Source organism: Perca flavescens, chromosome 14 (genome assembly GCF_004354835.1).
Source record: "Perca flavescens isolate YP-PL-M2 chromosome 14, PFLA_1.0, whole genome shotgun sequence".
NCBI lineage: Eukaryota > Metazoa > Chordata > Actinopteri > Perciformes > Percidae > Perca > Perca flavescens.
In genome coordinates, this window is record NC_041344.1 from 554,373 (window position 1) to 567,813 (window position 13,441).

The 13,441-nt window shown below is 42.6% G+C and overlaps 1 protein-coding gene across 7 annotated transcripts in view; it reads right to left on the reverse strand.

Annotated features, from left to right (window-relative positions):
• The window catches only part of LOC114568716 (collagen alpha-1(XIV) chain-like), a 317,958-nt gene that overhangs the window by 184,041 nt on the left and 120,476 nt on the right, over positions 1 to 13,441 (reverse strand). For all 7 annotated transcript variants that reach the window (XM_028598365.1, XM_028598362.1, XM_028598361.1 and 4 more), the window contains one exon: positions 5,729 to 5,858. In XM_028598365.1, coding sequence (XP_028454166.1) covers positions 5,729 to 5,858 — 130 coding nt within the window. The remainder of the gene's footprint in view (positions 1 to 5,728; positions 5,859 to 13,441) is intronic.

Genomic DNA, 13,441 nt, shown 5'->3' on the forward strand with positions numbered 1-13,441 from the left:
TCCACAAATGTTGAAAAAGTGACAAAACGCAGTTAAAAAAAAGTGTCTTAAATGTCGAAAATAGTGCCATAAAATACAAAATGTCTGTGTGGGTCTGTGAGTATAAGTAGAAAGTAGCATGAAAAGACTCAAGTAAAGTACCTCAACTTTTGTACTTAAGCACAGTACCTGAGTAAATGTACTTAGCTACATTGCACCACTGTCGGACTGTTTTATAACTCCGAGTCACGCGTTGACAACTCAACTCGCTGAAGCGCACAACTGTCCCGGCTTGGGGTTTTATTTTAGAAAAAACTGAAATGTCATCATTTTGGCATTTAATTTACTCCAGTTTTCAACTTCATATCGCTGTCTTTTCAATATAAAATAAAACTCTTCCAGGGAAAGTTTGCGTGGGAAAATATCCGACAGCCTTGGTGAAGGATGATACAGCATCATCATTCTGGCATGAAAAGGAAAACGACTCTGGTCAAGTAGCACAATAATTGTACTTAAGTGCAGTACCGGAGTAAATGTAAATCCCCACGTTAGACTCGCCTCTTCTGCTGCGTTATCCATCTCCACTTTGGCCTCACCGGTGCGGAGAGAATTCCCATCATCCTCTAAACTCTTTGTGACATTCCTTTGGCTGAGTCTTCACCCTTCAGGCCCGACGGTAATGAGAAACTGGAGATTTAATGCTCAGACCGTTAATGACCACAGCAACTCTTATTCACACAGTCTCTGTCTGCCTGTCTCTGTGTGTGTGTGCGTGCGTGCGTGCGCGTGTGTGTTTGTGTGTGATCTGCCTGTCTGTCGGTGTGTGTGTCTGTCTGTCTGTCTGTGTGTTTGTCTCTGCCTGTCTGTCTGTGTGTGTGTCTGCCTGTCTGTCTGTGTGTTTGTGCGTGTGTGTGTTTGTGTGTGATCTGCCTGTGTGTCTCTGCCTGTCTGTCAGTGTGTGTGTCTGTTTGTCTGTGTCTGTCTGTGTGTGTGTGTGTGTGTGTGTCTGTCTGTGTGTCTCTGCCTGTCTGTCTGTGTGTGTCTGTCTGTCTGTCTGTCTGTGTTTGTGTCTGTCTGTCTGTGTGTTTGTGTCTGTCTGTCTGTCTGTGTGTGTCTGTATGTCTGTCTCTGCGTCTGTATGGCTGTCTGTCTGTCTCTGCATCTGTCTGTCTCTGTCAGTCTGTCTCTCCATCTGAAAACTCTGCCATCCTCTCTGTATTGGCCCCCACACTTCTCTCCGTGATCACTCCATCCCTCAGTGGATCAAGCCCTCTCTCGTCCCATTATCTATCTCCAGCCAATCATCAACCCTCTCTCGTCCCATTATCTATCTCTAGCCAATCATCAACCCTCTCTCGTCCCATTATCTATCTCCAGCCAATCATCATCCCTCTCTCGTCCCATTATCTATCTCCAGCCAATCATCAACCCTCTCTCGTCCCATTATCCATCTCCAGCCAATCATCATCCCTCTCTCGTCCCATTATCTATCTCCAGCCAATCATCATCCCTCTCTCGTCCCATTATCTATCTCCAGCCAATCATCAACCCTCTCTCTACCCATTATCTATCTCCAGCCAATCTTCCCTCTCTCGTCCCATTATCTATCTCCAGCCAATCATCATCCCTCTCTCGTCCCATTATCTATCTCCAGCCAATCATCATCCCTCTCTCGTCCCATTATCTATCTCCAGCCAATCATCATCCCTCTCTCGTCCCATTATCTATCTCCAGCCAATCATCATCCCTCTCTCGTCCCATTATCTATCTCCAGCCAATCATCATCCCTCTCTGCATTCCCCGTCACACCTCCCTCAGCGTTCACCCCCCCCATCCCTCGTAGGTTTAAATCCCCTGATCAAGCCGGCTCCCATTGTCAGATCATCCATCTTCACTCTGAAAAACCCAATCATCCCCCTCTTTCGCTCTCTCTCTGCATTCCCTGTCATCCCTCACTCGCTAACGGGAACCATTCATCATCGCGGCATGTCGGAGGCCGCATCGTTTAGAAACCGCGCAGCGTCGTTAGCGTCTGCTAAATGTGTGTAATGCGCTGGCGCGGGGGAGAAGAGACACGATGGGAAACGGGCGCAGAAAAGATGAATGGCTTGATTTTAGCGCTTCCTCCTCGCTGGAAGTCGAGTGCACTTGGAGAAAATCATTAGCCCCTGCTGGGGTGATCAGTCACGTTTCACAAAAGGGAAAAAGACAGCGCTCGCGATCGTATTTCTGTCCTCACCTCTGCAATAAAAGAAATGGATGGGGAGACATTTAGATAGCAGGACAAGTTGCAATCTCTTTTAACTCCTCCCGGAAATGGTCTTGAGTGTAATGAGCCGCATGGAGACGCACGCGGGCTGGATTTACGCAAGGCAAGGCAGCTTTATTTTGTATAGCACATTTCAGAAACAGGACAATTCAAAGTGCTTTACATAACAGATGAAATACGAGAATAAAAGTTACAGTGCAGTATAAGAAATTAAACATTAAAGAGCAGTTAAAGCAGTTAAACATCTAAAATAGGAGATTTTAGAGTGCTAGTATGGGACAATGTATAAGCCGAAAGCTCTATACAAGTAATCCAACTGCAATCCTTGCCGTTCCCAGAACAGGCCAGTCCCATTGGTCTTACTTGGTAATTTCTCTTTATATAGATTGTCATACAGTTTCAACAGTGCAACTTCAGTATAAGACAGAAAGCACCTGAGCAAAGTATGCATCAAGGATGTTTGGAGGGGAGGAGGGAAGGTTGTTGCAATTATAAAGTCCTTTTCTTTTAATCCCTCCTGTTGTCCTCGGGTCTAATTTGACACATTTTCAAAGAGTTTCTATATCAGAAATGTTGGTTTTCTTTCAACACAAATTGTCAAAAAAAAATAAATAAAAAAAAAAAATAATAAAAAGAATAACGTGGATGGTTCCCTAAAACGCTCTTAACAAGTTAAATACGTGATCAGTTCACTACTTTCATTGAATTTGGGTGTTTTAGTCCATTTTATTAGCCTGACAAGCCAGTCCCACATCCAGATGTTGGGTCTGGGAACTCCCCATTGGTCAGGGCTCAATCCCAGGGGCGGGATAATTAGTTGTCTTTCAAATTCCCTCTGCATGCGATAGGATAGAGCTACAACCAATCAGAGCAATGCTGGTTGATAGATTCAACTTTAAACTCCAAACACATCTTCCTTTTTTAAGAATGATTTCTATGCCGTTCTTTGTTCTTTTCTCAAAGAAAAGCTGAACTCAAAGTCTTCCAGAAGACAGCCTTTCATCAGCAGCAGCAGCCACCATAAGCCCCGCCCACCGACTCTATACACGATGTGATTGGCCTGACTAGAGTTTGGTTTTTCCAGCTCACAAGTCAACGGAGAGTTGCTAGACGGACCCTGGCTGCAAAATAATGTTGCTGCCGCTAGGGTGCGTCTAGATTTCTGGGCTTCAATTGTATAGCATTTGAAGAAAAAACAATTAATAAAATAACTTTGAAAAAAAGTTAAAAAAAAAGTTAGAAAGATTTCAGGAAAGAAAAAGCAAAAAAAAGTGACAAATGTAAAAAAAAAAAAAAAAAAAAAAAAAAAAAAAAGCGCTTTAAGAATTTTGGGAAAAACCAACAAAAGCCTCAAAAGGCTCAGAAAAAGTCGACAAACGTTGAAAAAAAGTGACAAAAACATCGTTGGGAAAGCCACAGAAGTGTCGGAAAAGACGACCGAAACGTTGATAAAAAGGTTTTCAATTTAAAATTTTGACTCAGAAAAACTAAAAAGACAGATGCACTCTCACACACGCACACACTCACACTCACACACACACACACACACACACACACACACACACACACACCTAACCCTAAACGTATTTAAATTTACCCTTTAAAGACAGTAGTTTTCTTCCTGTTTAAGCCAAATAACATTATAATAAGGGTCTTAAAGTGCCCATATTATGAAAAAAAAAAAACAACTTCCATGTCCCTGTTCTGTAGGTATTCCACGCAAAGTGTGAAGTGCGCCCTCGTTTAGAAGAAGTCTCCCGGCTAATCCTGCCTTGTACTGACTGAAGTTGTAGAAACAAACAGCTAGCTAGCTCATGTAGTCCTTACCTAGCTACTGCGCATGTGCGCATCCCAACAAAGATGGGATAGAAGTGAGATGCCTCACTCTGTAGCTAAAACAGAGACCTGAACACACAGGGTGAAAAGAGGAGCTGCAGCAATGTGCAGTACAACAAAAATATGGTGTTTTGTTGAAAATTAAACCACGTAAACCTATTCTGATACAACCTTTAAATACAATAATGAACCTGAAAATGAGCATAATATGGGCGTTTTAAATTAACAGGTTTCCCCCAGTGTTTCTCCAAGGGTTTCTACTCTCCGATAGAAATTAATCATTTATTTCTGTGCCAAGAAGAAAAATACCGCTCCCTCATTCCATCGCTCCACTCCCCTCTGGCAACAGTCCTGCAACATTTGGTTCAGCAAACGTGACGTCCCAAAGACAATAGCTAACAAGGTTTCTGTTCTGCTTAAAATGCAATGTTGGTTTCAGGGTAACGATAGTTTAGTATTAAGACAGACACTGTGGGTGGAAATATGTATTTTACCTAGAATTAAGTCTTCCTACGGAGCCCCTAAAGGGAGAGAGGGAATTACGTTTTTGTGACGCGCACAAAACATTTTCTGGTGCGCAAGAGAAACTTAGACACAGTTCTAGACTTGCTTGTGGAGCATTTAGCAGCTAAAGACACAGATATGTCCCTCAAAAAACAGCTAGAAGAGAGAGAAAACTGGAGTGACATGCATCAGGTGGACACAAACACAAAGGCTAAAGTCGGATTTATGGTTCTGCAGAGGCTCCATGCAGAGCTTTCGCCATAGTGTGTGTGTGTGTTCCTGTTTGCATGGTGTGTGTGTGTGTTGTGTGTGTGTGTGTGTGTGTGTGTGTGTGTGTGTGTGTACCTGTTTTACTATATTTGTGGGGTCAAAAAAACGGGGAATACAGTATACTTGTGGGGTCTGCACAGCCTCGTGGGGCCCAAAATTCTGGACCCCACAAGGTTAAAGGGCTGTTTGAGGGTTAAGACTTGGTTTTAGGATAAAGGTTAGAATTAGGTTATGGTTAGGGTGAGGGTAAGGGTAAAGGTTAGACATGTAGTTGTGATGATTAAGGTTAGGGTAAGGGTTAAGGTTAGACATTCAATTGTGATGGTTAAGGTTAGGGTAAGGGTTAAGGTTAGGCATTTAGTTGTGATGGTTAAGGTAGGCTAAGGGTTAAGGTTAGGCATTTAGTTGTGATGGTTAAGGTTAAGGTTAGGCATTTAGTTGTGATGGTTAAGGTAGGCTAAGGGTTAAGGTTAGGCATTCAATTGTGATGGTTAAGGTGAGGGTAAGGGGCTAGGGAATGACAGTCCCCACAAAGATAGTAAAACAAATGTGTGTGTGTGTGTGTGTGTGTGTGTGTGTGTGTGTATTTTGGTAGAGCAGGTAAGAGAGTCGTAGTAAGAGAACCAAAGTGTCTCCCCTGTGTTTTCTGACCACGGTGAGAGATCTGGAGCAGGAGAAGTTAACCCTCTCCTTGATTTCATGTTTATGGAGAAGGAGAACCAGGAAATTAGTCGAGGGAAATGCAACGCTGCCAAGACGTGCGTGGCTGCGACGTATTGCACGTTTAAAAAGAGGAGAAACTAAAAACAGTGACTGAAAAACTTTAATAGGCAGACGATCAAAAACACACCGAACATGAATATGACTTACGCGTCCGTCCCATCCGCGCCGCTGTGGGCCCGTCTCCGTCGGGGTAAACGGGCGTGACGGCGACTTTGTACTCCGTATCCGACAGCAGCGGCTGCAGAATCAGACTGTTCTGCCCGGTGGGCACCGTCCTCTGTAAGCAGAGACAAATTCAAGATTAAAATGAACATCCAGCTTACAGAGAAACAGATTGGGTCGTCCACTAATCGCAGGGTTGGTAGTTTCAAACTGTCAAACTCTCCTTTTAGGCAAAATACTGAAACCCCCAAAATTACACCTTGATTGAATATTTGTTCGATGTGTAGTTACTCAATTTTGAAGTTTGGGATTTGAATATTCTCACTCCCAAGCGTGTCAAAAAGAGACGCTTGGTCAGTTGCCTTTAGCGTTTGTTATTGACTCAAAAAGTCTACTTTAGGGTCATATTTAGATGCGCTTGGTCGGGACGTACCTTACTTACTTACTTACTTATCGTAACTTTTGGAGAAAAGCAACCCAACGTCAACCTGCGCTGGACAATCACGTAACCGGCTATCATTCTCGTCAGTCCGTTTTGCGGCAGGAAAGAGTCCCGTAATGTTATAGTAAGCAGAAAACCTCTATCGCTGTCACACGATAAAGGTAAACAAAAATAATTAAAGACAAGCACTGAACTGCCCGGGAGTTTGTGGAACAACAGTTGACTGATGCTGCGTTCCAGACACAATTTTTTAGCCTGTAAGTTACGACTTCAAGTCACGACTCAGGACTTGGTAGCGTTCCTGGCAAAGTCACGACAAAAACCCTTCTAGCTAGCGGCTACCTAACATTGACGTTAGCTAGTGCTATCTGATACTAGCGATTTCTAGTCGGCGACATATTTTGGGCTACATTTAATAAACATAGCCTGTAGGGGTGTGCGGGGGGGGGGAATTGATACAGAATAGTATTGCAATATTTCCCGTGGAAATACCGTATCGATACACAGACGCCAAGTATTGATCTATTATTATATATGTGTTGGCTAGTTTGTCTTTTTGACAATCCCATTTTGCAGCAATAACATTTAAGTGAGCTTAACATAAGAGAAGAGAAATGTATTTATGTTGAAGAAGTTTCCTTTCGGGACAAAATTTGAAATTAAGAAAAATTTGAAGTTGAAAAATTATTATATTGCATGTGTTGGCTAGTTTGTCTTTTTGACAATCCCATTTTGCAAATAACATTTAAGTGAGCTTAACATAAGAGAAGAGAAATGTATTTATGTTGAAGAAGTTTCCTTTCGGGACAAAATTTGAAATTAAGAAAAATTTGAAGTTGAAAAAAGGTAATAAATTGCAATATATCGCTGAATATTGCAATATGTTTAAAATCGCAATAATATTGCATCGTGACATAAGTATCATGATGATATCGTATCGTGTGGCCTCTGGTGATTCCCACTCCTAATAACCTGTAGTAGTACACAATCGTATGTGTATTGTTTTGATAAAAATGTGCGGAATTACTTCAAGTTGCCTATTTATGTCTATTTATTTCTATTTCTCGCCGTTAATCACCGGCGTCTGTACAGCATCAACTGGGGTAGCCATTGTTGTTTATGTGTGTGTGACTTCAAAACCTGTAACCTGGAGTAAAACCATCTGGTACCATTCACGGGTAATAAGTTACGGGTTTGACTGCCGTTCCAGGGCACTTTCACGGCTAGAAGGTTGTGAAAACAACAGATTTTGGGTTGCCTGGAACACAACGCATATGTCCGGCAACAGTTGGGCTCCACACTCTGCAGGAGAAGCACATGCTGATAGCTTTAATAAGGACTTCCGCTGGCTTTAATTGCACATATTGTATATGTTTCTTACATTCTGCACTCGACCCATTTGGCCTCCTTTCTCTTATGCCAAACATCTATTAGCCATACATTTGTTTCTGTTTATTCATTGTATATTCTAATTCACGTTCAATATGTTTGTGTATGCATGCACCAATCCCAAAGGCAAATTCCACGTCAGTGTAACTTATGGAAGGGTTAATGCCCGACGAGGTGTCCATTGTCAATACCTTAATGTTAATACCTGACAATGGACACCTCGAAGGGCATTCAACCGCTTATGCCACGGTCACTTGCCAAATTTATATATTTTATTAAACCATTCATTTATATTTTAGTTGATTTTTCAATCGAAATCTAAAGTTTTTCCAAACAATAACTCCGTTGGGCGCCTGGTTAGCTCACTTGGTGGAGCGGGCGCCCATATATAGATGTTTACTCCACCGCGGGTTCAACTCTAACCTGCGGCCCGTTGCTGCATGTCATCCCCCCCCCCCCCCTTTCAAGTCTAAACTGCCATATACAAATCAAGGCCTAAAATGCCCCCAAAAAGAATCTTCGTCCGTCTCCTTTGTATTCGGAGCATGTACAGTCTAGCCCGGCTCCGTCCACAAACCCCCCAAAAAGAATACACTTTCTCAGACGTGTCCGTCAGACAAACACCTCGGGCCTAGACAAATCAATTTCAGCCCAGCATGATGAAAAAGGGCAGCAAGTCTCTAAACTGTCACCGAGCCACAAAGTTGGAAGAAAGCGCCTTCAGCTACACTCCTATCGCTCCACTTTGTAAAAGCAAACATGGTTTCATAAAGTATTTATAGGATCCAGGAAGCCAATCCAGCTTTGACAGAGGCTATCTGTGCAGGCCCAGAATATTAAGTTGGAGCCATCTGAGACTTTGCTTGAAGGCAAACTGCACGGGGGAAACGCACAATGTCAGGTGGTTATGCCAGTAAGCAATATGGCCATATATATATATATATATATATATATATATATATATATATATATATACACATACATACATACATATACACACCATGGTCTGGGTGAATACTCGATTCTGATTGGCTGCAGGGTGTCCATTAAAAAGTGATGTAGGACACCTACTAAAGGAGTTTCGGTGAAACTGACTGTTTACTGTTCTAAATGAATGCGCTACATTAAATCAAAAAGGAAATGTGGATTTATTATTTCCAACTCGTCCTCTGAACACCACAGGATGGCGCTAAAACACACAGGCTGCAAGAAGTAAGTTCCACTGGCCCTCTGGACTGACTTTGTTTCACAGTGAATAACGTTATCTCTCACATCCCGTTCACTGTTCAGCTCGCTGCTTCAGGTCAATACATTGTCAGGTATTATACTTCCATTAATACCTGACAATGGACACCTTGAAGGGCATTAACCCGCTTATACTCACTTGCCAAATAACATATTTTTAAAACATTAGTTCTTATTTTAATTAGTTTTACAATCGAAATCTAAAGTTTATCCAAACAATAACTCCGTTTCCCTGGTTACGCCTGACGGTTTGACTAATACCTGGAACAATCATTCCCATCCATCAGGTTCTTATGCAATGCAAATGTTGTTCTCTCCATCAGGAATTAGGAAGAACCTTAGATACGACTTGCCTCCATTAGCAACCGGAGATATTTATATAGTCCGCTCAGCTGATAGAACCCTTCAGTTTAGCTACGCTAGCCAGAAAGCTAACGCTATGCTAGCAAGATCCAAAGTCAATAACATTGTGTACAGTTGACAATCAGTAAAAATAATTTGACAGTATATTGAACAACAAGACAAGCTAGCTATCAGACATGTCATTGTCCCCAAAACAATATAACAACTCTTACGAAGAATTTGATCCGCGATGTGTAACGTTACTGTCGGCTGCAGCCTGAAGCAACGAGCTGAACAGTGAACGGGATGTGAGATATAACGTTATTCACTGTGAAACAAAGTCAGTCGATTTTTTAAGGAGTTCTTTAAGTGTTTTATTCACACCAGTGGTCCCCTTGTGCCCGTGCCGGTTTTAACCCAAACCTAAATAACCCTAATCTTAACCACTCGAGGTGAAATGCCTAACCCCAACCAATTGAGCTGCTTCGTAGGGCGGGGCTTGGCGTGGCCATAGTGGGATTCGTAATTTTGCGTCCAGGGAGCACTCGGGGCCAACGGTTTCCAGGGAACGGATGATGAGAATTGCACCCAGACTTCAAGAAGTTATTTCACTGCCAGCAGAAAGGGTCTTTTCATTAAACTGGGCTGTCTCTGCAGTAGAATGGAGCATAAGCATTCTTTTGATATTTGGTGCTACATAACGAGAGACCAAAAATAGAAGCTGCGATATTCCCTTTCACTCAAAAGGAAGAAAACCTACAACTACCAGAATGCATTGCGCCACACTGGACCAATAAATGCCTTCCTTCCTTCCTTCCTTCCTTCCTTCCTTCCTTCCTTCCTTCCTTCCTCCCTTCTTCCCTTCTTTACGTCCATCTTTCCTTCCTCCCTCCCTTCTTTCCTCCTTTCCTTCCTTCTTCCATCTCTCTTTCCTTCCTTCCTTCTTTACTTTCCTACTTCCCTCCCTCCTTTCCTTCCTTCTTTCCTTCCTTCTTTACTTCCATCTTTCCTTCCTCCCTCCCTTCTTTCCTTCCTTCATCCCTCCATTCCTTCCTCCCTTCTTCCCTTCTTTACGTCCATCTTTCCTTCCTTCCTCCCTTCCTTCCTCCTTTGCTTCCTGCTTTACTTCCATCTTTCCTTCCTCCCTTACTTCTTTCCTTCCTTCGTCCCTCCATTCCTCCTTTCCTTCCTTCTTTACTTTCCTCTTTCCTACCTCCCTCCCTCCACCGTGTTTTTGAAAAAGTCCTTTTTTTAATTGGCAACGTTTTTTTTCTGCAGCTCAATCGTTTTTTGTTGTTTTTTTACAGCTGACCAACGGCAGCTGACCAATGACAAGTGGGCGTAGCAAGACCTGTCGTTTCCATGACAACAAGAGAAAAAAAAGATGGAGAAGGTGCCGACAGACTTGGTGCTAGTGTCGGAGCACGGCGAATTATGATATGACTCACTTTGTTTTATCTAACATTAGCATCAGCACTGCTCTCTCTCTCTCTCTCTCTCTCTGTGTTCATTCATCGCTCGCTCAACCACTTTGGTTTATCTCGCCATCGCTCCACGGATACTGTAGCAGAAGCTGTTGTCATAGCAACAAAAGACGCTGTGGGGTGCTTTTTGGAACCAAAACGCTGCCAGCTTTTTGAACTACCAAAGCGCCCTAGTCAACTTTTCTTGTCCAAGGAGATTTGTTTTTGACCATTTTGGCCTTTCAATTGATTGGACAGTTGTAGACAGAAAAAGGGCAGAGAGAGACAGAGCGGTAAGACATGCAGCAAAGGGGCCACAGGTCTGAATCGAACCCTGGGCCACTGCGGCAAGGACTGAGCCTCGGCACATGGGGCGCACGTTCTCCCAGATGAGCTACCAGGGCGCTCCCCGGAAACATGGATGCAGTTTAAACCACCTGAGACAGTACTGTAGCCTGAATGATACACCGGAAACAGACCCAAACCGGTCACAAAATCGACCGAAAAGCGGCAAAGGTCTGCGATCGGCTACTTGGATGACATGAAGGATGACAAAAGAAACTTGAAGACAGGAGTTGGATTCTTTGCCAGAGAAAATCTGTAACAGAAGGAAAACCGGAAACTTTTCAATCTTCCCTTGACGTTTTGTTTTATTTTTTACCTCCCGGAACAACATGCTGTCGCTGAGCAATATTAGTCGAAAGTCTGTTTACACACAGCGGAATTGCACTTGGTGCCCTGCAGCTTTTTGGTTTTTATTGGGACGCATTGAATGAAGCAGCCCAGGAGAAATAAAGGAGCTTCCCGCGAGTTCAGCATCACAGCTGTGTGTGGACAGATGGTCTCACTACTGGCGAAGACAGCAACTGAGACATATGAACGGGCATAACCATTAAAGGGTCATTTCTGTAGTTTTCAATCTGGACCCTATTTTCCCATGTGACTTATTGAACAAAAATCTTTGAAATTGGTCCAGCGACAATGCTGTAACCGGTAGGCCCAAAACTGGGCAAAAATGCAATTTGCGTCCACTAAAAATGCTGCTTTTGCCGCTGACAGGCTCAGGTTATTATTATTATTCTAGGTGTCTGACAACATTATGAAAAGGATTCCTACAGAGATAGAGCTTTTTGTTAAAGAGTAAGATCCTTTTTATTTAACCAGAAAGAACTCTAAAAATTGCCATTTCTAAACCCACCAGAATCAGGACTTTTAGCGTGCATAGAGCCAGCATATCTCCACCAGACTCCATGTAAATAATCAGGACTTTTAGCGTGTATAGAGCCAGCATATCTCCACCAGACTCCATGTAAATAATCAGGACTTTTAGCGTGTATAGAGCCAGCATATTTCCACCAGACTCCATGTAAATAATCAGGACTTTTAGCGTGTATAGAGCCAGCATATTTCCACCAGACTCCATGTAAATAATCAGGACTTTTAGCGTGTATAGAGCCAGCATATTTTCACCAGACTCCATGTAAATAATCAGGACTTTTAGCGTGTATAGAGCCAGCATATTTCCACCAGACTCCATGTAAATAATCAGGACTTTTAGCGTGTATAGAGCCAGCATATTTTCACCAGACTCCATGTAAATAATCAGGACTTTTAGCGTGTATAGAGCCAGCATATTTCCACCAGACTCCATGTTTTTTTCAAAAGCTATACAATTGAATAAAACACCCACATTCAATGAAAGTAGTGAAGTGATCATTTATTTGACTTTTGACAATTTGGTTGAAAGAAAGAAAAATTAAATTGTCTTTAAGCACTGGGTTGCATCAGCTATGCGCACCTGCACTAGGCGCTCCACACCGTACGCTTAGATCGTTAAAATAGGGCCCAAAGTGGGATAACTGCCATACAGAAATCAATGGCATTTAAACAAGTATATGTTAATATATATATTTTTTAGCTTTTTAATGGCTGGTGTCCCTGCCTTGGCAACAAACAACAACTTGCTTTGAACAAAGCCAGAGAGGAACCCTGCCAGTTTTCTTCCCTCAGCAGATAGACATCTCAAGAGTTGCTGTTGAGTGCTGCACTTGGTGATTCAGGACCTGACCGGATTGCCAAACAGAGCCCACAGCTGTTCGCACTTTGATAAGAGATCTCATTTAACAAGCCGCTGGTGCGAGCAGCTGGCAGCTCTTTATGGTCAGGATGAATAGGCTGATGTGGGACCTGTGGCCAGAGTCACCCGCAGAGAGACACACAGACACAGACACTGGGGCTGCACAATGTATCAGGGTTTTTTAATCACCATCGCGATATCAACATCGCAAAAGGCTGCGACATATCGCCATAGCCACTCAGAGATTTTTTTTTATGTTTGTTGATAGAAAATTGTACATATATATATATATCTCTATAATTTAACAGTTCAATTCAATGTGTTCAATTTGTTCAATAAAATGTTTGAAATTATTTCCTTTTTTTAGTTTTAATTGTTGTTGCATTTTAGCAGAATACTGAAAGCAGCAGAAATCCAGTACACTGTAATATCTGTTTATTTGTCGCAAGTAAAATCCTTATCGCGATATTCTACAATGTTATCGCATATTGATAATTTTCCTCATATCATGCAGCCCTGACACACACACAGGTTTGTGGCACTCTCTTTGTGGGGACCCGTCACTGACATAATGCATTCCCTAGCCCCTTACCCTCACCTTAACCATCACAACTAAATGCCTAACCTTAACCTTTACCCTAACCTTAACCATCACAACTAAATGCCTAACCTTAACCTTTACCCTAACCTTAACCATCACAACTAAATGCCTAACCTTAACCCTTACCCTCACCTTAACC